The sequence below is a fragment of the Gallinula chloropus genome (genome assembly GCF_964237585.1).
Source record: "Gallinula chloropus genome assembly, chromosome: 7".
NCBI lineage: Eukaryota > Metazoa > Chordata > Aves > Gruiformes > Rallidae > Gallinula > Gallinula chloropus.
This window is the reverse complement of record NC_140092.1, coordinates 14,698,464-14,721,368: the sequence shown is the minus strand read 5'-3', so window position 1 is coordinate 14,721,368 and position 22,905 is coordinate 14,698,464. Positions and strand designations below refer to the sequence as shown.

Below are 22,905 nucleotides of genomic sequence, written 5' to 3'. Positions count from 1 at the left end.
CTGCAGTCCACTCCCATGCAGATCAGCATCTGGCAAGAACAGGTCTCATTTCCAGCTCAGTGGTGCTTCCTAAGCCACACCAAATACCTGCACTCATTCTGTGGCTTAGATACTTCATCGCTGCGTTCAGCAAAACCGAGACTGCCAACAGTTGTCGAAGAACTTTGAACACCAGAGTTACTCTCCACGCCATCTTTCTTGCTTTCCTCTTCTGTTCCACCCTTGGATGAAGCTCTGCCAACAACAAGCTTGTCCCATTTCTGTTGATCAATCTCAGTTACTGGCCCAAAATGCACAAACTTCTGCTTGGGGCTACCAGCCTTTTTGTTTGCTCTGGCTTTGCGGACAGCAAAATCATCGTGGGCTGCTGCTTTCACTGCGGTATCAGTTGGCGGCACTGTGTCACTGGGGCATTTGAAATCTTCTTCACTAGTCAGAATGAGGAATAAAAGAATCCCCCCAACATGAGACCCCAGAATAAAGCAAATTAAATGCTCCTGAAGTTTTGAAGGGTTTTTATTTAAAAATTCAAGGACACAGGTACAAACAGCTGTGGCATGCTGAGGCCCAAAATGACAGATAAATCTAACAGCAGACCTGTCAGGGGAAGCTCTGGGATCACATCCATGGAAGCTCTTCCTTAGGGGAAGGAATGTAGCATACAGACCATTCCAGACTCAGATCTTCACCCTAAAAAAGCTGTAGTTCCCTTATCTGGTCATGTAGACCCAGGCCAAGTGCTATATGGGACTGCATAGCACCAGTACACTCACCTTGCCATGGGGGAGTTCCAGTTGTAGAAGAGGACTAGCAAGGGCAATGCCCTTATCCTAAACCAAGGGGACTGAATCTTGATTTTAATGTTACCTCTGAAGTATTGAAGACACTGATATCTTTGAGACAAGAGATTGAGTTTTGGTTGTTATTAAAGCTAAAATTATGCACAGTAACCACATTGTTAGAAGAATGCCTGAACAGATGGCCACCTTTTAATTGGAAGGTGGCCCATGTCTAAACAAGAAGGCTAGGGGTTGTTATCCTTTCCAACTGGAGTCACAAATCACCTGCATACATTATAGCCCATCTCCATAGGGAATGAGCTTAGAGATTTAACTGCTTTATGCCAGCTTCTTTTACAGAGGTTTAGTTAACAATAAGAGTACGTGTACACCACACAGTTCCTGAAATCCCTGCTGCCCTGACAAACAGTGCTGGTATATTCACTCAGCACTGGAGTAAGTATAATGCCATGCAGATATTAGCTCAGGTCTCAAAAGCAGTATAGCCTCATTAATGCAAAGAGATGCTGATCCTCAGGTAATACTCCCAAGCTATAATGCCCCAAGCCCTGAACATAGCTTGGTCAGCAGCAGCACAGCACTACTGAGTTAGGTGTGCTACTTGGACCCTTGTGCTGTTCAAGTCTGAGCAGCTTGAGAGCAACTTGAGCCACAAGACAAGAGGGACCCTTCCAATGCGATATTAAAGAGTGTCCACCAGGGAAGCGACTGTGAAACTATTGTAGAGCTCTAAATGATGGGTATGTTTTCATTTCATGATAGACAGCATCCCTCTACAGATTCTGGACTCCTGAAAACTAAAATAGGTAAGGACTGGTTGTCATCAAGGCATTCTTCAAGTTTAAAAACACAAGCACACGCAGAAGATTGTGACAAACTAAACATGCTTCCTAGAGTGTCAATCCTGTCCACGGGCAGAAACCATACCTGGGCTCCCCTGACAGTTTCAGTCTTTTCCAGGTCTCCAGATCTGCTTTTGATACAGAGGCATTCGCAAAAATCACATCTTCTTGTAGCTGGGGAAGAGTACTTTGAGATTTCCGTTTAGCCAAATCATCTCCGTCAATATCAGGCCCTTTCAGCTGCTGTTCCTCCTCTGACTCAGTCTTCTCAGTTTGCAGAAGTGTGTTGTCATTGCTTATCGCTCTTTGTCTTGCTGATGCCGTGTGCACCCGTCGTCTTCTAATTTGTGCACATTCCAGTTCAGCAAGAAAAGATATTTTGAGGGAGTAATGATAAATCAGTGTCAACAGAAGAGGTTCAGAGTGCAAGATAAAACTGAATTTTATAGGATTATTTTAATGGTAATTTTAATGAGTAAACATGGAATGAATCATTTGAAGTTGAACCCACTCATCTACACTACCCTGCTTACGCACTACTGAGACCACTTCACCACATGACTTCTATTCCTAGCTCAAGCAAGAAAAATCTTTAACTTATTACTGTATTAAACATTTCTGCAATAAGCTTTCTCTTAAATAGTTAAATACCTCATTTTCATATTAGCAAAGTGAATTCAAGTTTTGCTTGCAAACATACTATAGAATGTCTTTGATCTTAAGAGTCATGTCAATAGCATTAGAATATTAAAATTTGATTATGTGCTCTTCAGATGCCCTGCCAAGCTAGTCATTAGAAAATGTTAATATAATCAAATTGCCAGCAGCTGAAAGGCACATTTTACATTACTGAAAAGAGCTACTACATAGTAAAAGATGTTTTCTGAATGTATCAGCTATTACAGTGAAGGTCCACTGTAACCTGTATATAGTTGTTTTTATCCAGGGTCACTTCTCTTTGCACAGATAAAACAGATCTACTTGTTTCCTGAAGATCTGTGCCTAGCAGATACTGGTGTTGAGCAACTTCTTAAAGGTCTGTATCACTGAACTGAAAAAAGAAGACATTTTCTACACTGAAATCTTGTAACCCATGCCTCATTCCCCAAACTGTGTAAGAAACATTAGGACTACGTGCAACACAAGTCAGTGCAGTATAGTTGGCAAGTGTATTCAGTGCCTTACCTAAAGACTTAGCTGAGCCCACATTTATGCAAGGTATTAAGAGGGCATTAAATGAAACAAATGCATTTAAAAATGTGCACTGAAAGCATTCAGTGAAAGAGCTAAGATACAAAACATATCTTCTAACTTTATTCTCAATTGGTCAAGCTCAGGAGCTGTCTTCATGAGCTTAGGTATCAAAAGCATCTAGTCTTTATGCTATTTAAACTCACAGCCAATTTAAGCTCCTGGTTCTGATACTCAAAAGAATACAGTTGGTTCTCTACATCTCTTCTTTTTTTGTTGGGTTTTCGTTTTTGTTCACTTTATGATAAAGCATTTACACTTACTCTAGCCTGTGTGTTTTGTAGCCAAGGCAGCTTAAGTCCAACACAGCAATAAACCATGTGAAATCAAGCATTATAACAGAAGGAAAAAGACCATGAACGCACACCTTGCATGTTCCTGCTTTTCCATCTGCAGTGGCTTTTTAATGTCTTCCAGTTTACCTTTATCTTTACTTGTATAGGGTCCAATCAAAAAAGAGTTAAACGGAACTATGTGTTTTGGTTGATTCATTCTGGCTCTCCGGGCGGCAAAGTCATCCTTTTCTAAATCAGGAACTCTGCTGGCTCCTTCATCTTCTGAGCCAGAATCCTTCCCTTGATAATGTGTCATGAAGGGGTTGTCCTTGCGAAGGATGATATCTGGGGTGCTTCCGCTGTCTTCACGTGTTGGCTTTTTACTGACACAGAGCAAAATTAAGTAAACCTCTTGATGCACGAGGGGAAGAGAGGGCAGTGGCAGCACTCTTCTCCAGGTCATAAAACAAGCAGAGTTAATCAAATATGCTCCAGGCTGCTGTTAGATTGGGCGAAGCCTTGTTATAAATAAAACTTACCATATACAAGTAACAAATCCAAAAGGATTTCACAGAGAAAATCAGCATGTTGGATCTTTACTTATTTTAGCTATAGGTAATTAAGAACCAGTTTAACATACAAGATGCAGTGAATGTAGTACTGTAATGGCATTATTAAACTTCTTGAACACAAAAAAAAATAAGGAGATTTGATGCAAATACCTGATCCCTGGCCAACATTGCTGAATCCTGAAATACCAGATATTTGGCACTTTTTCTTCTAAATGGCTCTATTTTTTAAAAGACCCAAGTAATCACTGAGGCTGCTTGCCCTAATATTCTTAACTGCTTTTCGTCTCACACACATCCATGCTTGGTCCTTTCCCTAACTAACCTTCCCTTTGCCCCAGAATAAGCCTCTATGCCAGTGCTGACATACAGTAGCTACAATGATAGCACCAGTATGCCAATGATACAGGCATGCTGGAATACACAACCATCTGCCTTGGTCAGGAACGGGACTGATATCAACACAGACTTCTTGTTACTGAAGATTACGACAATAAAGACCCTTGACAGCTGGTACCCTGGAAGACTAAGCTTATTTCAACTAGCAACAGCCAATACTCTTAAGCAAACTGAAAAGACAGATGGCAAGAGCTAGGCAACTCTCCCCTTTAAAAATCAAATTGTATTTATTGATATTTTAGGAAGTTGGGTATCAAGTAGTAGACTCTTCCATACAGTGCTTCTGCAGGCTGCAAATACTTTGCATTTCCTCTTTTATATAGCACAACTTGCTATGCAAAGGGAAAAAGAAGGTATCACAAAGGATTAAACAGACTGACATTAAGAAAGCAAATTTGAACAGCTGAGGGGTTTCTTTGAGTTTCTCTGTTAAAAAACAACAGTTATAATTGGCTGTGTTTTAAAATATTTTAAAGCCCTGCAAGCCCACTATACACACTACTTATACGGTCCCAGTTGCCCTGTCAAAGTACTGCACAATAAAGTTGCTGGAAAAAGTTATGGGAAGCCATAAAGCATCCCTGACAGGTCAGCCTGGCTCAGGCCTTGGAGGACAGAGGAGCAATATGAAACTAACTCCCTTTGCCTTGTTATGCTGCAATGCACAGAACCACTCCCTAGCGACATACAGACTGTGCTCTCAAATTAGCCAAAGGCAACTTTCCTTAAGTGCCTCCAAAGGGTCAAGATTTCACTGAAGGCAACAGACAGCACTGGCTGACAGTGCTCCAAAGGGAACTGCTGTCCCTCCTGAGCATCTGTGTTCACAACAGCTTCGGAAACAGCTGGAACAGACGGCTCTGAGCTGCTGTACACTTCCCATACACCCTCCATGAACAACAGTAGTCAATCCCTTACCTTCCACTTAGAACAATACTCTACAAGGGTCTTCCACCACTTTTTCTTCCATAAAAGAATATGGTAAGAAGTTTATTAGGTATGTTGACTCTTGTATATACTAAAATCAACAGCCCTACAAGGTCACAGGTACAAATTTCCCCGCTGAACAGGTGTATTACATCACTCAGTTCTAAATCACAGGTTGTCAATACATAAGCATGATTTGCCCAAATTCAATCTGCTTTCTAAACTTGCAAGTACAAGACGGCCACCAGGGAAAGAGTCTGATTTCCCATTTATGGTTTCCTAAGACATCATCTTCTCCCCAGTATGAGAATATGAAAACTTTAGAGAAAATCTGAAATATATAGGCTGTGCCTAATGTTTTAGGCACAAAGGAAATCAGTTATCTAAAAGTCATATATACACTGGGACTTGTTCTCTCAAATAAGCTAAAGTATGTTCAAATAACATTTTTTTAAAAACAGATTTTAATCCTGGTACTATTACTGTTTTCTGAAGTCTAATAATTTGGAAATAATTTTCAGAACCCTGGATATGAAGGGCATGTATAAAGGCATGTAATACTTGTTTGTATTTTATTCTTAAATAAAAATCAGGACGATCAGTAGTTATTCAGCTGGTTAGATTGGGGTTACTGTTTTATGCTTTTAGTTTTTAAGAGCTATGTATAACCAAGTGATTATTTAGTAAAAAACCCAGGTTCACCAATGCTACTGAAGCTCAAGACCATCAAACGTAGCATTTCTGACAAGGGTAGTTTTGGCAACAAAGAAATATAGAGCTGTAATATTCAAAAGAGCAACTATGAGTCACTGTAATAAATAACTGAAGAGCTTAGAACTTTTAGTAACTAGACTTCAACAATCAGTTTCTAGGTTAAGAATATTTTCAATTCATTTACATTTTGTTTTAAATGGAATCATAGATTAGCTGTGACATTTTGGGGTCTCCTGAGTCAGTCTGCAAGAGTTTCCAAAGTGCCTTTTAAGGCCAGTTTACCATAGAGGTAGCAAAGACTGAAGCTTGCAATGGACCAGAATTGCCTGCACATTTGCAAATCACACTTGCACACCCAGTTCCAGCCCTTGAAGAAATACCACCTGGGTCTATGCTGGTACAGCGTGTGCTTCTCAAGTGTCAGTCTGTGGGCGTTTGCACTCCCTGAAGCAGGGTCTCATACAAGCCTGTATTGCATTTCAGAGTAACAGAAGGGCTTTGCATGCTTATGTGTTATCAAGATAGGAGTCTGCATCCCTTTTGCAACAAGCATGCAAAACGTGTTTGCTCACATTTCACTCCTACATCCTCCTGTCCATCATCTATAACAACACACTTGATTCTCCTCTTTTAGGGAGCCACCATGAATCTGAGCTTTACCTTTCAGATACAACACTAAGTAAGAGACAGATGCAGACAAACAAGCAAGCAAGGAGGATCACATATCATTATAACATGGTGCAAAGAGACAATATACTCCTTTGGGAAAGGAGAATGCTTTTTGGCATGCATTTGTATAGCATCTAGCTCAATGGAGTCCTTTCCTAGAACATGCTACAGCAATGGAGATAAGTACCTCAATTCCAGGAAAAAAATGTATTTGCATACAAGTTCAAATCCTTCCTGTGCCAGACCCAGAAAGGTCCCCAACTCAGTTTCAGCTTTAGGAACAATTAGATGCCTTGTAGAACTCAAAGTCACAGTGGGTGTCCTCCAGAGGTCAAAATATTGAGAGGAAAAAGCCTGTAAACAACTCTGAGCAAGTGGAAGACAACTGACAACCTCAGGTGAAAAAGGAGAGGCCAGAATCACAGAAAGACAAGGGAATAAGAGGGGCAAAAGATGGAAAAAAAAAAAAGATCAGAATACAGAAAGAAGAGGGACTCAGAATTGCTCAGGGCCATTAATGCACAGAAATTTGAATTTGATGCCAAGAAAAGAGAAGAGAATGAGACCTTAGGAGAGATGATCAAATGCTCCCCTATATCCTAAAGTGTCACTCCTGAGCTCTTCCCTTCTCTTCACCCACTATTCTTCCACTCACATGCACATTCCAAGAGTTGCTTCTGCTGAGAACAATGAAGGAAAACGGCTTGTTACTTCTGCTCCCTTCTCCTTCAGCACTGTCAGGAGGCATACTCTCCAAGGAAAAAGGGGACCTGATTTCATGCCAAAGAACCACACATTTGATCACATGTGCTTCTTTCATGGAGATCAAACCTGCAGAACCAGCACAGGGTTGGAAAAAGGACTGAAGTAACACTGTGAGCATCCTCCAAATCCAAAGGCACACGGTGCTATTTGTTGTACACAGCACTGCTAAACACAAGCTATTATTACGTCTTGCTACATATTACTACATTACAACCATTAATGCTACAGCCTTGGACTCAGAACAGGATTATCCCAGCAGTATCCTACCAGTTTATGGATTCCTGATCAACTGGAATACTAACTCAGTCCAAAGGACTAATTTATGACAGAGTTCCTCTTTGCCAGTATTTGGCTTTGTCAAGGTAGTACCCCATGACCACGCACAAAACACTGGTTCATTACAGCTTGACAGCAGTGAGGCCAACCTGAGAAGAGGACATATGGCAGCATACATACTGTGACTGTTTCATCTGTGTCAGGCACATCTGTATATGACGCCAAATAAGCTTCGCTGTATCTATAAACAAGCTGTATCATGGAAGAGCTGTATTTTTTACTACTACATTTAAAGCCCAGAGTGTAGATCAGCATCTGCTAAACTTCTCACTGTGAGGATTTCACTCCAGAATCCTAAACAAAATGTCTTGGCTGGGAGGACATTTGGACACTTACCCTTTAGCCAAACCATTCTGATCATTTATAAGAGGCAAGAGTCTTCTGACAAGTTGGTTAAAACTCTGCTTTGTGGGCCATCCCCATGAGAAAGAGGTATTTTTCATGAGGAACCAGCATCAGATGATGGAAAGGCATGGGCAGAGAGCCTAGCCATCATTCAGCTCTCGAGTAAAGAACAGGAAATAACCAAATTGAACAACATCCAAAAATAAATAACACAGGTAATGAGTGAATAACTACTGAAACTCCATGCCAAAGTCAGTCAAATTACAATTGCTGAACTATGCCTCCATGCTTTAACTGGTACATGTGTTAACAAGCAATGTACTTTTATAGTTCCTGCTATTAAAAATAAAACATCATTTACTAACACAGCTAAAAATATTAACCATATAAAAAGTGTGGTTCGGTAAACTAAACCATCCGATCGGCAGCACGTAATGTAAGTTTCTGAAACTTCTGCCTAGACAAGGCTTTTTTAATGTACATTTGTATGTATTTTTCATTAAATGCAAGAAAGCATTAGGTGGGAGATGACAAGTAGTCTGTGCAGCAGTTTTCCTAGAGTTTGTTTATATTAAGCTGTAAGATGATACAATTTCTCAACACAAATGCAGTTAGCACCATACAACTCTGCAATCCACATCTGTCACACCACAAGCCTTTTCAGACCAAGACCTTCACTAGCAATTGTGAATGCTTAGCAGGCTGGATTTTTGTTAGGAGAAGTGAAATCACAGCAGCTCAAGGAAACCCACACTCCAGCCAATCCTAAAAACGTGAAGCGTGCACCATTTCCCACACCGCTGGGCTAACCTGCCGTAACGCTGGGCTGCGGACATGACCTTAATGCCAGCTTCTTCGAGCCTTCTCAACTTTCTGATCTCTTCTGTGTCTTTCCCCTTGGGTGCTGATGTCTCTTTTGCACTACATGAAGGAGACTGGTCTATGGAGTTTCCTTCGTTTTGATTCAAACCTACTTGATTTTTAAGGGGGCTTTCCTCGGGAGCCATGGAGCCCACTTTCTCCTTTTCACACAGTCCTGATGTTTCATTCTGTTCTTCTTCTATGGTTTCAGGGTGGGGTTTGCTATTGAATTACACAAGGTAGCTGAATATATGCTGTGCCTGGAACATGTACACTTATTTATTACAAGCACATTCTGTTAATATCAAGGCACCAAAGGATATTCTGATAAATGATCCAGGAAGATAATTATCCTCTTTAGTGGAAGTTGCCTCTTAGGCAAAATCGAGAGGCAAAATATCAACATGCAGAAACAGAGTCAGAGCTATATAAACTGTACCAGTATAAAAAACACAGCAAAAATACTTTGATTGAATACATCAAACATAAGTATCATTGGTCAGTAAGTAACTGTCTTGAGAACTGAGACAGATCACCCAGAACAATTTTGTCCAACCTTGGGTTTGAGTCAACATCCACAGTACTTACATTAACCAACATCTTGAGAAACACGAGGTATACATTGCATTGTTTGGTAAACAATGACATCAAGACAATCATTCTCCCCTCGTCACTTTTCTACCACCTTCACCAACTGCTACAAATCTCAGCAAGAGACTTACTACAGAAGGCGTCTCATACATCTCATAAAATAACCCCCAAATTAGGCACGTGTTCAGGTATCATCACTGGGGCTGGGAAAAGCCGGGCGGTCAGTCTTACCTGAAAGGCCTGTCTCCTAGCGGTGAGGTCGCCGTGCTCCAGCTCTTCCGGTACTCCTCTCGCTCGGCTTTCTTCTTCCGAAGCGGAGCGGGTACGTAGAAAGTCTGGTTGCTCTTGTTCGGGAGGTACTGATTAAAAGGCACAGCTGATTTCGGTTCACCATGTGACGTCCTCCTCGCCAACATGTCATCTTTTTTCACATCTGGCATCTTTCTGTGTGGCAGGTCAGTTTCTGAGTCACTTCCTCTCCCTAGTGAGGAAAGAGAAAAAGAAAATCCTTTTCCTTTTCACTTCCATCCATTTTATTTTAATTCTGAGTTAGAGAAGACACCACCTGAAAACATCGTTTAGCATGCAAACACCAAAAAATGAAGCCATTTTAACCTGTATTTGTATTTTAAAATCAGTCACTGAAGTTAGTAGCCATAATATCTACACAGTGAACAGCTTGTTTTCCATCAAGTATTCTTTTCTACCCCCAAAAAACCTTGTCTTCAGCCATGGGTCATCAGAAAACTCAGGGTCAGATTAAGCCAGACTTTTTCATCACACCAGACAGCTCACAGAAGCTTACCTGACTTACAGCTACAGTAGCTTACCTGCCCAAATGACTCCTAGTTGTACATATGGGTATGTTTGACATCATTCACACTCTTGAACCTGGACTTAATGTGCATGGCACAAGCTCAACCAAAAAAGGCCTGCATGCTGTACATTTACAGAATGGCAGGAATCTGTAGATACGTATTAACAGCATTTTGAATGCACACAACATCAGCTTTGATCAAAATCTGAGAATAAACATCAGCTGCTATAAAACAGAAGACTCAGATGGTGTCTCCCCAGTCTCACCGGTGGACTGGTCAATCAGTCTAGCACAGTGCAAAATAGACTTGATCCTCAGATGGAAAGGGGTTAGGAGAGAGAACAGATCTCAGGGTTTACAGGTTAGATCAGTACAGCAAAGACTGAAGAGTACTTTACTGCAAAGAGAAGATATTTGGTGAGAGAGAAGAAACAAGAGTTGCAGAGAAAGATGCGAGATCAACAGAGCTGAGTGACTATTTTGTTCAGATGAACTAAGCTTCCTGATATTTACACAATCCACTAAAAAACATATATTCACAGAAACTTAGGCAAGACTTTTCCAACTTGAAAACCAAACTCTCAAAAGGTAGAACAAAAATACACTACAGAGTATCTGCAGTGGAACTGCCCTCATAGCCATTTTGGAAGCCACTTCACAGACATTCACTAGATTCCCTGCACCATCATGAGCCTTTTAAGTAATTCACAAAGAAGCTCCCAGTTCTCTCCCAGCAGCGTATCATCAGCCAGGCAGTGGTTTGAGGAGTGAAACGGAGCATATTCAGCCATTTCTCCCACCGGCATACAAACCTCCTCCCAGCTTTGGAGTGCTGGATGTTTCTGGCCCTTGGCAACACTTGCATATGCAATAGCTGTTCCCCTCTTTGGGGTGAGGGGAAGCCACCCACGTTGTGTCCTCTTGCTAATTCACCATGCTAGTAAATTACTAGCTAATTCACTGAGCTACCTAATGAACAACTGAAAACAATGAAGTCATAAAAATCACAAGTAGCTTGTGTATAATTCAAATTGGGGGGAGGAAAAGAGGTCTAAATATGCTAGGAATGTTATTTGCAAAGAGCTTTTGCAGCAGATCAAGTTATTCAATGTTTGCTTGGAGAGACATGAAGAAGAGTGAAAGGGAACAGTAAGAAAAGACAAGACACAATGGAAATGAGCTAGCTAGACAAAAATCACAATGCACTTTTTGCCAGTAATCTTTCTGCTTGGAGAATTTTGGTTAAGAGCATATGATAACTAGCACCATGATTGGTAACTTGAGTCTGTGTCTAAACAAAATGTGGAGACAGGACCACAGAATCATGGGTGTCTGAGGACAGCTGAGGTTTGAAGAACTAGAATATCATTAGACTGAGCGTGGCCACAGAGGAGCTAAAAGAAAATTAAAAGATCCTTTACTCTCATATGCTAGTCTGTTTCTCTTGACTTTGTTTCGGTGCTTATTTTTGTATCACATGAAAACCAGTCCTGAACCAGCAGACAGAGCTGCTGGGATAAATAACCACAGTAGCAGAGGAATTAGAACAGATTCCGCTCTCTCATTACTGAAGTGCCTACCAGCATCCCCAAGCCAAGTACTTCAAAGACAAACAGCTTCTTTAATTATTCATTATTTTACTCATGAAACTATTTTCAGCTCAAATTTGAAAAAAAAAAAAAAAAGAAAAAAGAAAAAGCACTTGAAGCCAAAGCTCTGAATGGAAGATGCAGCTGTGCTCTACATTTATATCCTTAACTTCGGTGTTGTGCATTTCCAAACAGGAGCAGCCACAGTCAGATTCCATACCCTGCAACAAGCAGCTAGACACCTCAAATGCACACAGGTCCTTCATACAAAGATCTGCACACAACTGCCAGCCAAGCAGAGGGTATTTATTCATTCCCAAGTACATTAGTGACTCTATGGGGAGGTCAGTCTGCTGTTCTACTGTGTTTTAAACAAACTGTTCTGCTCTACCACTGGTTTTGTTTGCTTTTTGCCAAGGGACAGGGTCTGCATAGGACACCACAGGAGTTCCTAACAGTGGGACTTATCACAGATGGTATTAGTGAAGGTGATATTACTCATTGCTTCCTCCATCACACAAGAATCACTTAAAAGACCTCTATGCATTACTTTATTTTTAGGAGTGGAAGCAATCATGGTTTTATTTCACTACTACATTATTTGGTTTATAATGCTCCTATCTGAACGGAGAGAGAAGTAATACAAGCAGAACCTCTTATTTCATCCAGCTTTGCATATACAGTATTTCTATCAAAAAAACTATGCAGCTGAGCAAAACACTGGCCTGCTGGGGCCACAGGAAAAGGTTTGGCAGAAAAGAAGTCAGCCAAACTACACCTCGCCTGCAACTCTTGGAGGAGACAGCTGTGAAGTTATGGCAGCAGCAAGCCAGGAAAATGGGACATATTAGAAAGGGCCAGCTGGACAAGTCATATGTGTGCACACAGTATCTGCAGGCACCCTGGGTCTGGATATAGTTAAAGACTAATTTTTAAGAACAAGCTTTGCATGCTTGCATCTTATTTTGTATTTATTATTCACTCAAGAATGTGACAGGACAGTATGTCTCAGCTGTGGCAACCAAGCAGCCAACCAACCACAAAACCTTATTAAAATCTGCTAATACAGCAAAAGTTGATAGGAAGCAGCTATGGGACATGTACTTTGCTGCCCAGCAGTTCTAAGTAGGCAGTGACACTGGAGACTCCTTGAGCACCCAGGGCAGAGCAACAGTTCCTCATTAGGACATGTGAGGTGTTCCTATTTGCCAACATCACACTTCTGTCTCATTTGGGAAGGCAGGAAAATGTTTTGTACTGTGGAGACTGTGCTGTTCAGTGTCCGATGGGGCATGAGGCTGGTTCACAGAATCTGTCCCAGTACCTGGTTCTGGATAATCAACTAGCAAGAGCCCCAATACCACAGGCCACTCAAAACAGCAGAGCAGTTCTTAGCTCTACTTTAACCACAGCTCTCTGATAATTCAGCTGAGATACCAGCTCTCCCTGCCAGCTTTTCAGTTTTAAGGAGTTCCCCATAACCTCAGGAAATCTCTCATGTGTCCGGTTATGATTAGCACCAGTTTCATTCAAGCTGCCAAAAGAAGTACGAACATCTGGTTCCTACCAAAAAGTCTTTCTGCCCTTGGTTTTTGCATTAAATAAATAACATTACTAAGGAGAAGTGATCCATGTGTGGAACATAACTTCATCTGATGATCAAGTTTGACCAACTCGTCTGTTCATTGGGAATGTAACTGTGCCGAGGGAGCTTCAATCAGGCATCCTTTTGTTCTGAACCAGAATCCTGCTCACAACAGGTAACATAAGTGCACACCTATGTGCTAGCAAATCCTCCCTCATTCAGCACATTGTTTACAAGCCTGTGTAAGCCTCTGGGAATCAGACAAGAAAAACAGAGAAGCAGCATCCCTTCTGGAAACCAAGAGCTGCATGTCCTCACCCAAAGGTGTACAAAGATGACCACAGCTCTGATGCCAGGAGCTATCAAGTAACCAAAATTTCTAAATACTGTGAAGAGACATTTGATGTTTAGTAAGATGTTATACATCAGAATTCAAAACTCTGTCAAGTATCACGGTATTTATCCATCCAGGGTATACTTAGGCAGCATTTTTCTCACTTCAGTATTTCCCCCATTCCCGCGCTTTTATTCCTTTCTCCAGCCCAGTTTATAAGTTAAACTGAGTTATAAGTTACTCTTAAACCACAATAAGAAAAAGCACTCTCCTCCTCACAAAATTACACTGCAATGATGTAACTCATTTTCAACATGATGCTATCCTAACTGAGACAGACTTCAAGTCGTTGGCAAAGTCCTCTAAACCTCCAGGAGCACAAATCAGAATTCACAGAGAAGTCTTCCCGCAGGATTAACATGATTCAGAGACTGTGTCCAGCTCCCCAGTGGCACATTTGCTCCAGAAACATTACTTATATGTCCCAACGTTATGCATGTGCCTCACTGTGACCGGTACTTACCATCACTGCTCCCTCTGAGCACTACATCTGGAGACGGTGTCTGCTGCGAGCGGGAGCCAAAGGAGTCCAGACTGTCAAAGGAATCATCTCTGCCGTGGCGAGGAGGGGAGAGGGAATCGCTGCGTTCCGAGTCCCAGCAGTCTATATAGCCACTGTCACGGATGCTGCGCTTTGGGCTCTCAATATCCTCGGTTTCCTACAAGGAAGTACAGCAGGTACCTCTTCGTGAAGAAGCTACCGACCTATCTGTGAGATCCCTTACACAGCACACAACAAAGCATCTTCCCAAAGACTAAAATTCTCCTCCCTCACAAAAGGATTTGTTTTCTGCCCCTTCTCCCCTTCAGAGGAAAAGTGCAAGCTTGCAGTAAGCCCCAATTTTATGCTGATTAAGAGGAAACCCCGCTCATTAGATTAGTACGATGAACTGCGAAAAAAAGTTGCAGTAGGCAAGTTAATAAACTGATCAAAACTGAAAGTAACCTGAAACGACTTGTCATCCATAGTCCATAGCACAGGCACTACAATTTTAACATCGTGCCTGCATCAGGTTTAAGTCTGCTGCTTTCCAAAAGATCCCCCCCTCCCCTTGCCCATCTATTGTATCTGGCTGGGACACCAGCAGACAGCATTTGTTGTTGCTGCTTCAGCTCGGCAAAATAATGAAGCAGTGTGCCCCAGCCTCCCTCTACCTTGAAGAGAAATTCCTGTTATGAAAGAGGGATGTCTTTCTGAAGCAATCAGCAATGAAAAATATGCAAAATGCTTTTCCTGATGCCTCAGAAGAATTCAGTTGTGCTCTTTACTCTTTGCCAGCTCCTGGCTCTGGGGGATATGAAAGCACTTGTAGCTGACCCACATGTTCAGAGCAGGGAGAACAATGGTTGTCTTTGACAGCCCTGTGATTATAAATTCTTTCCAGTGCAAGCAGCACATACTAAAACACTGAAACTCCAGCAGAGGAAAAGGTCAATAGAAGCCATCCTCACCCTTGCATTATAATAAATCCCTTGTTTTAGAGAGTGTCTTAACATTAATTACAATTGCACAGGCTGAGAAAAAACAAAAATAACTACTTTTATTCAAAGATAAATCTGTTTTTTTCTCCCCCGACAGTAAGTAAAGTCAGAGATGTGGGTGCCATTATCACACTGACATTTTGTGACCCAAAGAGGCTGGAATGTGATTTTTTTTTCCCCCCTCTTTCTTTTTTTCCCCAGAAACATTTGAATATTAATTCCTAATTAAGAAGCACCCGCTGCTTACCACTAGCTGGAGCACAATGGCTACATGGAGCACAGCTCCCACTGTCCTTGACTGCTAAAGTTTTACCCATTACTACTATTGCCAATGAGATCAATCAAGAACATCACAGTATGCTACGGTGGGCCTCCTCCACAGGAAAGTAGGTTTGCTGGAGAAGTGATGGAGGGAGGAGAGCCCTGCAGAAACACACCAAGGCTTCCATGCTGGAAAAGAAGGAGGCTTGAAGCGAGACGGAGAGAGCAGACCAAACGTCCTCCAGACTTTTCAGGAAGAAGGCTTAATTAGTGCCACTCACTGTTACGTTGCCAAAATACCACATTAAGGGCAGCAGCAAAGGTCCCCTAAGGCCACGCTAAACTGTGGTAATGTCAGTAAGTAACCTCACTGCAAATGGAAGTGAAAGTATTTTCTAAACTCAAATAAAATACATCTAACAACATAGTAATTGAACGGTACTTAATTTCCTTCCCCGGTCCTGTTTAGTGAACTAAAATACTGATAGAAACACTAGACAACAAAGACCTGTCTCCCTGAAATCTGCATGAGTTACACACATCCAAGAACAAATCTAAAAATCCTATCAAAATCCCTTTTGTGACATGGTCCAAAAATCTTTTGAAAAATCCAAATTCCCTAAATCCCCTCATCCCTTCATACCAATCAGCTATTCTCAATCCTCAGGCACACTTCCATTTTCCTAAATTACTGTATTTGAATGACACACAACTGCTCAGCAGCTACAGGGACTTAAACTCAGGCAAAAGGCCCCATCCTGCATTCACTATTTCCCAGAGTTTGAAAACAGTCCAATTGTGAACTAATGAGTTCTGCAGACCCTACTTTCAAAGGCCTGTTGATGTTAATTTTGCATGCCGCTCACCAGGAATTAGGAGGCAGGCACCAGGATGGGATCCTAGACTTCTGTAAACATGTTCTTTACAGCCTTCCCCTTGGCAAAGCTACTCTCCCAGCCCACCACCGTCTGACAGATGGGTACTTGTCCTGCTCTGAGCAAACGTCATCTCCCAAATGTTATCAATGGGAAAAAGAAAGTGGTTATCTGTAGGACTGATAACACCATAACATGACACACAACAGCACATTAGTCTTTCATATTATCTAATTAAAAACACAGTATGTCACTGAGCAGTAGCTGAAGTGTGATTGCTAAATGTAAGATGTGTTTCTCCAGGAAGTTCCACCCACTAAATATAATCAAAAAGCCATGGATTTTTTTGTCATTGAGAACTTCCAGTTTAGAAGTAAATGAAGAAGAATGCATATCCAAACAGTTAATAAAATTAAAAACAGAGTAGCATGAATAAAATTAGAAATGAATAGCCCTTTCAGTATGAAAAGCAGAAAAAGATGAATCCAAGACAACTTACATCTGAGCTGTCCTTTGATTTGCTTATTAAAAAAGGAGGGCAGGGAGGATTTATAACAGAAAAGCTAAACCAGACCGAATTTATGGCTGATTTAATTATTAAATTCTGTGGAAAAAAATGCCAGTAGAGAATGTGATAAAGTGTCTTTTCATCACTCAAGCTCAGCAATAAAGAACATCAGAGTGTTGCACAGCATGATTAACATGCTCAATTTTACAACCAAATCCTCTTCGAATTCAGTAACAGACAAGCCCACCATTGCCAGTGTAAATACTGCAGGAGTGGGGAGGTGACCTGTCCTAGGGAGCTGCTTTGGCAGGGGGGGTGGACCGGATGATCTCTCGAGGTCCCTTCCTACCCCTACAATTCTATGATTCTATGATTTTAACATGATGCCACCGGCCCTCATTTCAGTACCACCTAAACAAGGCTTTTCAGGACCGCAAAGTTCTCAGGTTTTACATTAAAAGAATATATAGTGTTCAGCTTCTACGAGATCTCGTCTCTGCTCCCAGCTCCAACATCTGCAATGAATCAAGCCTCAGCCTCTTGTTCTTGTCCTTGACCTGCAACACTCGGCACTGCCCAGGCTGGCTCTCTGCGATCACCTCCCCAGAGGACACTGTCTTCCGGCCCCAGCCTACTTCATCTCACAAAACGGCTCAAGATGGGACCTCCAAAATGCTCTGATGGTTAGTTTGGTGGGTAAACTTCACCTGGACAAAGGGGAGCCTCATGCTGCGAGACTGAACACTAAAAAAGAAACCCTGATAACTAACAACCTGCACTATGGCAACTGCAATTTTTCTGTGTTAGGTCCCTTGTTCACCTTTGTTTCACCTTTCAGGCCCTTTGGAGTAGGGGGCTGTTCCTTCCCTGCTGCTTCTATTTGGCAACAACTCAAGTATAAACTTTATTTCTTTATTGCTTGGTCTCAGTCATATCATTCATGAATGGCAAAGTCCCGAGTGATTAGCACAGGTCATTTCAAATGAAGACCAAAATAAACCTCTACAGAGAAGCAGGATGTTCTCTTTTCCTTTCCGTCTCCACCTACTTGATCACAGGAACTGGTATCACAAAACAGGATTTTACCCATCTAGTTAAGGATCTCTGGTCACACTAGGGTGTAGGAACTGCTATTAGTCAGCCAAGTATTTCACCTGCTCCAGTGGCAACCCAGTGCTGGCAGTGTTGAGATCCCAGAATGAAGAAATGCAGCTAGTGCAGACACAGTAGCACAGAGCTCAAGGAGAATAAAGAGCAAAGTCTCCATGGCCCCCAAACCCTACTCCCTGTGTTGACTGGCTGTTACATAAGATAAGGAGAGAGCAGCAGGCATGAAGTTCTCTGTGGGTGGGAGAACATATCTGTATGGCCTTCATGAGCAGTATGTCCAACAAAGGCAATGCTAGCACCAGTTGCTGCCACCTTCTTACATGCCTGCTGCTCACCCCTTTCATCCCCAGTGAATGCATGCTTGGATATCAATGCTGACCCTTACCAAGGTTAAGTGTCATGGTTCAGGGCATGCTGGAACCCCCAGCTAAAACTCCCCAAACCACCCTACAGCAATCACAAGTTTTCCTTTCCAACAAAGCTCAGCTCATCATAAACCACCAAATATGGTTTCAGCCAGAATTGAAGCCTGGAAAAACACAGATTCATCATAACTACCCCCTTGGTGAAACATAATTCCCTCCTCCTCTCCCCTTTGGCTTTATTTAGATACTTTGGTTTGATGCTTTATGTTGCAACTTCAAAACAAAAGAGCTGCCCATGCGACTGAATCGTTCAAAGAAGAAAAATCTTTGCTCCTAAGAGTACCACCACCTTAACTTTTGAGTCCCATCTCTTCTGGTTGAAACTCTGTGTCATAAATGAAAAAATAATTGAAACCAAAACCTGTGGAAATGAAGACGACAGAGCCACGTGACAATTCTAAACCCCTGTTTGACATCATGTGCTGTATCACTGATACTACATCACAACCGGCTGCCAAAGAAAGTTGTGTTCATGGCTTGGTAGAGCTAGAAACATTTTCAACAGACATAGGGGTTTACTAAGCAAATTTGCACTCCAGCACCCCAGTTCTTTCATAGTTAGCAACAAACAGGTTATTTGTGGGAGTAATAATTCATATGAAATTCCATTCCCAAAGTGTAACAAAAAGATACCTTTCTCATTTGTGCCAGCAAACCTTCAAACTCCTTCAGGTTCAAGGTTGATCCACTGTATGACGTGCAGCTGTTTGCCGCTTTCCCTAGCCAATAAATGGTGACTAATACCTGCAGAAGTTAATAAGAATTAATTGAAGACATTTAACACAGTCACTTAGCTAAATTGACTTCCCTTCAGCATCTCTCATTTTTTTTAAACTACACAGCAGCACGAGATTTTGTTATAAATCAGAATTGAAAGGGAAGGGTACGTCCGTGGCTAAGCATAAATACATCAGGCAAGTATGAAAATTTACACAGTCCCACAGAATATGTAACTTAACACATTATCTCCCTGGTAATTCTCTAAAAATGAAGCTGTCATGTCTGCCTTGAAAATAAACAGCGAAGCCCAAATCTGAATAGAAAAACTAGGCAAGATATTTGAAGCTGTCTAGAAGATACACTTGTAAATACGAATTTGTAAATCCAATAGGGGAAAAAAATCCCTAAAGATTACCAATAGCAGTGGTCACTAATTAAAACTGTTAAGACTAATAGAATAAAACAAACATCTGAAATGTGTGCCTGCCTATTTCAAGGACAGAAAAGGTAGTTCCATTTTTATTCAACTTAATGTAATTAACCTGATGATACTGGAACATTTACTTCCAGGCTTCTGCTTGCTAAAGAAATGCTTAGCTTGAGATTAATCAAAAGCCATGAGCATCTGGTTGTTTCTATCAGACTGAAGCAGAAAGAGAGTGTTTTCATTCAAGTTCTGGCTTGATGTCTCTCCATAACTCAAAACTAGCAAGGAAAAAAAGCCAAGAATCGCTCTTGCAAATGTTTATCTACCCTCTCACTCCTTTAGGTAGCAAAGAAATCTGATCCAGCACTGCTGGTGCTGTACTTGTTTTAGGAAAGGAGAAATGAAGATGCTCAGGATGGTCAAACCCAACACCTCCAAAAATGCTGATATTTGTATTGTGCAGGGAAAGCAAACAGTCCTTCTCTGCACCCACACGTCTCCACTTGAAGTGAGGTCTTTAATGGTACCTGTGCAGCAGCAATTTGGACTGGAAACTGATTGTCAAAGGCAATTCAGTTCAGTGGTTTGTACTGGTTAAAAATGCCAAACCATCACTGAAGGCTTTTGCTCAGTTAATGCTTGTTACTCCTGCATATTCCGTGACATTGCAGAGTATGTAACTGCAGAACTATCAGGAAATATTTTGATGTGGAAAAGATGTCCAACCAGTAATAAATAATAGTTGCCGTTATCTGCGTCAAAAAAGTTAAATAAACCAAAATAGAGCATTTTATGTTTTGATGGAACAGGGCCATATAATTCATACTATATGGTAAACTACTGGATAAATCCCAAGGAGGTGTTGGAGACAGACATCTGTCAGACTCTTCTTCCCTAAAACATACAGCCACATTCCTTCAGTGCTTCCTCCTCAGTCACATATGCTAGACTTGTGATTAGCTTTTTCTCGTTAACTTTCTCTAACATCCCCATTTTTCATTGAAGCAGGATGTCTGAAATCACCCACTGCACTCCAGCTGAGGCCCTGCCAGAAAAGGATACAGCATGTGTCATACAGATCCCCTTTTTAAAAACAACTGTGGTACACAAAGTAAAATATATTTTATATATTAATAAAGATTGTATTTCCCTTTAGCTTATAAATACACATGCCATGAAATAACTGAATAATACTTTTAATAAAGTTCAGAAATTTCCCCCTTGTTTTTAAAGTTATATCCAAATTGATACTACTGTGCTGAGGGAAAGGGGATGGTTTTGCCAGTACTGATTTTATTTTTTTTCTGTCTTGAAACAATTTTATCTGAGCTGTTTTCCTTCAACCAGCGCTCGCTGCTCAATGGATTTATGTAAAAACTTCTTACAGTACATGTTCTCAAGTTAAGTGAAAACACTTGCAAATATAGTACTCCTAGCAACCAGGAAATGGTCCAATTCGTTTTGCCACTCAGTTCTTTGATGAAGGTTGTGGTATTTTTATTTATTTCTGCTGGCATTTGATCACTTTCTTTCTTCTTCTTGTCTTTATCCAGTTTTTTTCCCCCAAATAGTGTTACATTTGCAAGCAATTCTGACTGGCTGCCAGCCCAGGTTGCAGTGTCATGCACCTGGAAAGCATATATTGCCTACAAAAACATTGTGGAGGATGCTTTTGGAAACTTTATCTTTAAAACTATACAGCTATATATAGATATTTAGCCAGTGCCCACAATCGTGCTAAAATGCCAAAGCTGAACTGCTCCCCTGCACCTTTGTGTGCTGGATGCAGAAGATTCAAAGATTCACAGAATTGTAGGGGTTGGAAGGCACCTCCAGAGATCACCAAGTCCAACCCCCCTGCCGAAGCAGGTTCCCTAGGACAGATCGCACAGGGAGGCATCCAGATGAGTCTTGAATATCTCCAGAGAAGGAGATCCCCCAACCCCTCTGGGCAGCCTGTCCCAGTGCTCTGTCACCCTCATTGTACTCTAGTGATGATGGGAAAGACAGGATGAAATAATTTGAGGTTTTAATACTTTATTTTTACAAAAAAATTATTTTTTTTTACCTGCAGTCATGATTACTGGATTGCAAAGTTATTAGGAAAGGATCTTGGCATTTCCTAGCAGTTTACAGGGATGGGAGCCAAATATAAAATTAATCTATAGCAGTTTACAGCTCACTAAGGACAGACAGCTTTTTAGGCTTCAGCATAATAACTAGCTCTGAGACCAGCAAAGTTTAGTAATTTTCTTTTCTACTTGACAATTAGAGAGTCCATTATGATTGCTATTAATTTAAATCAACAAGAAATTAAAGTTTAATAGAATTAGCCTTTCTGGGAAAACACTCATTCATTTGGAAGAACACTGGGAAAGCTAGTAAATCTGACAGTAGAGAAGTGCATCCAGATCTTGTGGCAGTTTTGCTTCATTTTAAATACTTTTGCAAATTTACTTTTGCATGTATATTCATGAAAGGCTACAAAAGCACAGCTTCATGGGTGAATCAGACCATTCTCAGTGAAAACCATGATGGACAGCACAGAGATTACATTCTTTATCCCTTAATTAAGCAGAGACAAACATTCTCCATTGTATTTCTATCATAAGACTATTTTGACAGAGCAGCTCTACTGAAGTTTGCAGTAGAACTTGGTGAGGTTTGTAGTCAGAAGAATTTTTCAGTAATACACATCTGTGCTAAGTTTTTACTGAAATAATTCTTGATCAGGCCAAACTCAGGACTAACCAGACACAAAAAACCCCACGTACTTACATTTTTCAGCTTCCTGCTATAGTCAATGTTCCTGGTTGCACATACACACAAAAAAAAGAGGAGAGAAAAAATAATCAGAAAGCAGACACGCTTTCCAAGAGCTTGTATGCAGCAGATCACATTTTTCTTAACAAAAGCCTGCAGAATGCTTCTGCTTTCTGGAAACACATAAAAGCTAAGAATATGTAGTTCACACATTCATTTATTCATAATGTGGGAGTATTTTGTCACCATTACTTCAATCATTAAATTAGAATTCTGGAAGTACAAAAAGAAAATGTGTTTATAATGGTCCCACAGTAAAGTAGGACAGTGCCAAACATATTTCCTTTTAAAAAGTGTTGCTGATTTCTTCAAAAAAGACCAAAGGCCTCACAGCTAAAATGCATTCTGCAGTAATCTGACAGTCTGATTCTGCCCTACAATAAACCATGCAACCCATACGGATTCTGGAAGTAACTGAATGTGCACTGGAGACTGAGGAAACCATCACCAAACATTATGGAAATGGAGCAGGTACTTCTGTGGAAACAAGCACCACAATGGAGATGGGTGAAGCAACAAAGATCCTGCCACTTGCAACAGAACCT

The 22,905-nt window shown here is 41.1% G+C and overlaps 1 protein-coding gene across 3 annotated transcripts in view; it reads right to left on the bottom strand.

Annotated features, from left to right (window-relative positions):
* LIMCH1 (LIM and calponin homology domains 1) overlaps positions 1–22,326 on the bottom strand; it is a 70,257-nt gene extending 47,931 nt beyond the window's left edge. For 2 of the 3 annotated variants that reach the window (XM_084267045.1, XM_084267046.1), the window contains exons 1-8: positions 22,316–22,326; positions 19,024–19,134; positions 14,193–14,388; positions 9,576–9,825; positions 8,703–8,975; positions 3,261–3,551; positions 1,728–1,982; positions 88–429 (exon numbers count right to left, since the gene is read on the bottom strand). In XM_084267045.1, the coding sequence (XP_084123171.1) occupies positions 88–429; positions 1,728–1,982; positions 3,261–3,551; positions 8,703–8,975; positions 9,576–9,825; positions 14,193–14,388; positions 19,024–19,032 (1,616 nt within the window). In that variant the 5' untranslated portion in view covers positions 19,033–19,134; positions 22,316–22,326. The remainder of the gene's footprint in view (positions 1–87; positions 430–1,727; positions 1,983–3,260; positions 3,552–8,702; positions 8,976–9,575; positions 9,826–14,192; positions 14,389–19,023; positions 19,135–22,315) is intronic. The other variant, XM_084267047.1, reaches the window with a different exon arrangement.
* Positions 22,327–22,905: the final 579 nt, after the last annotated feature.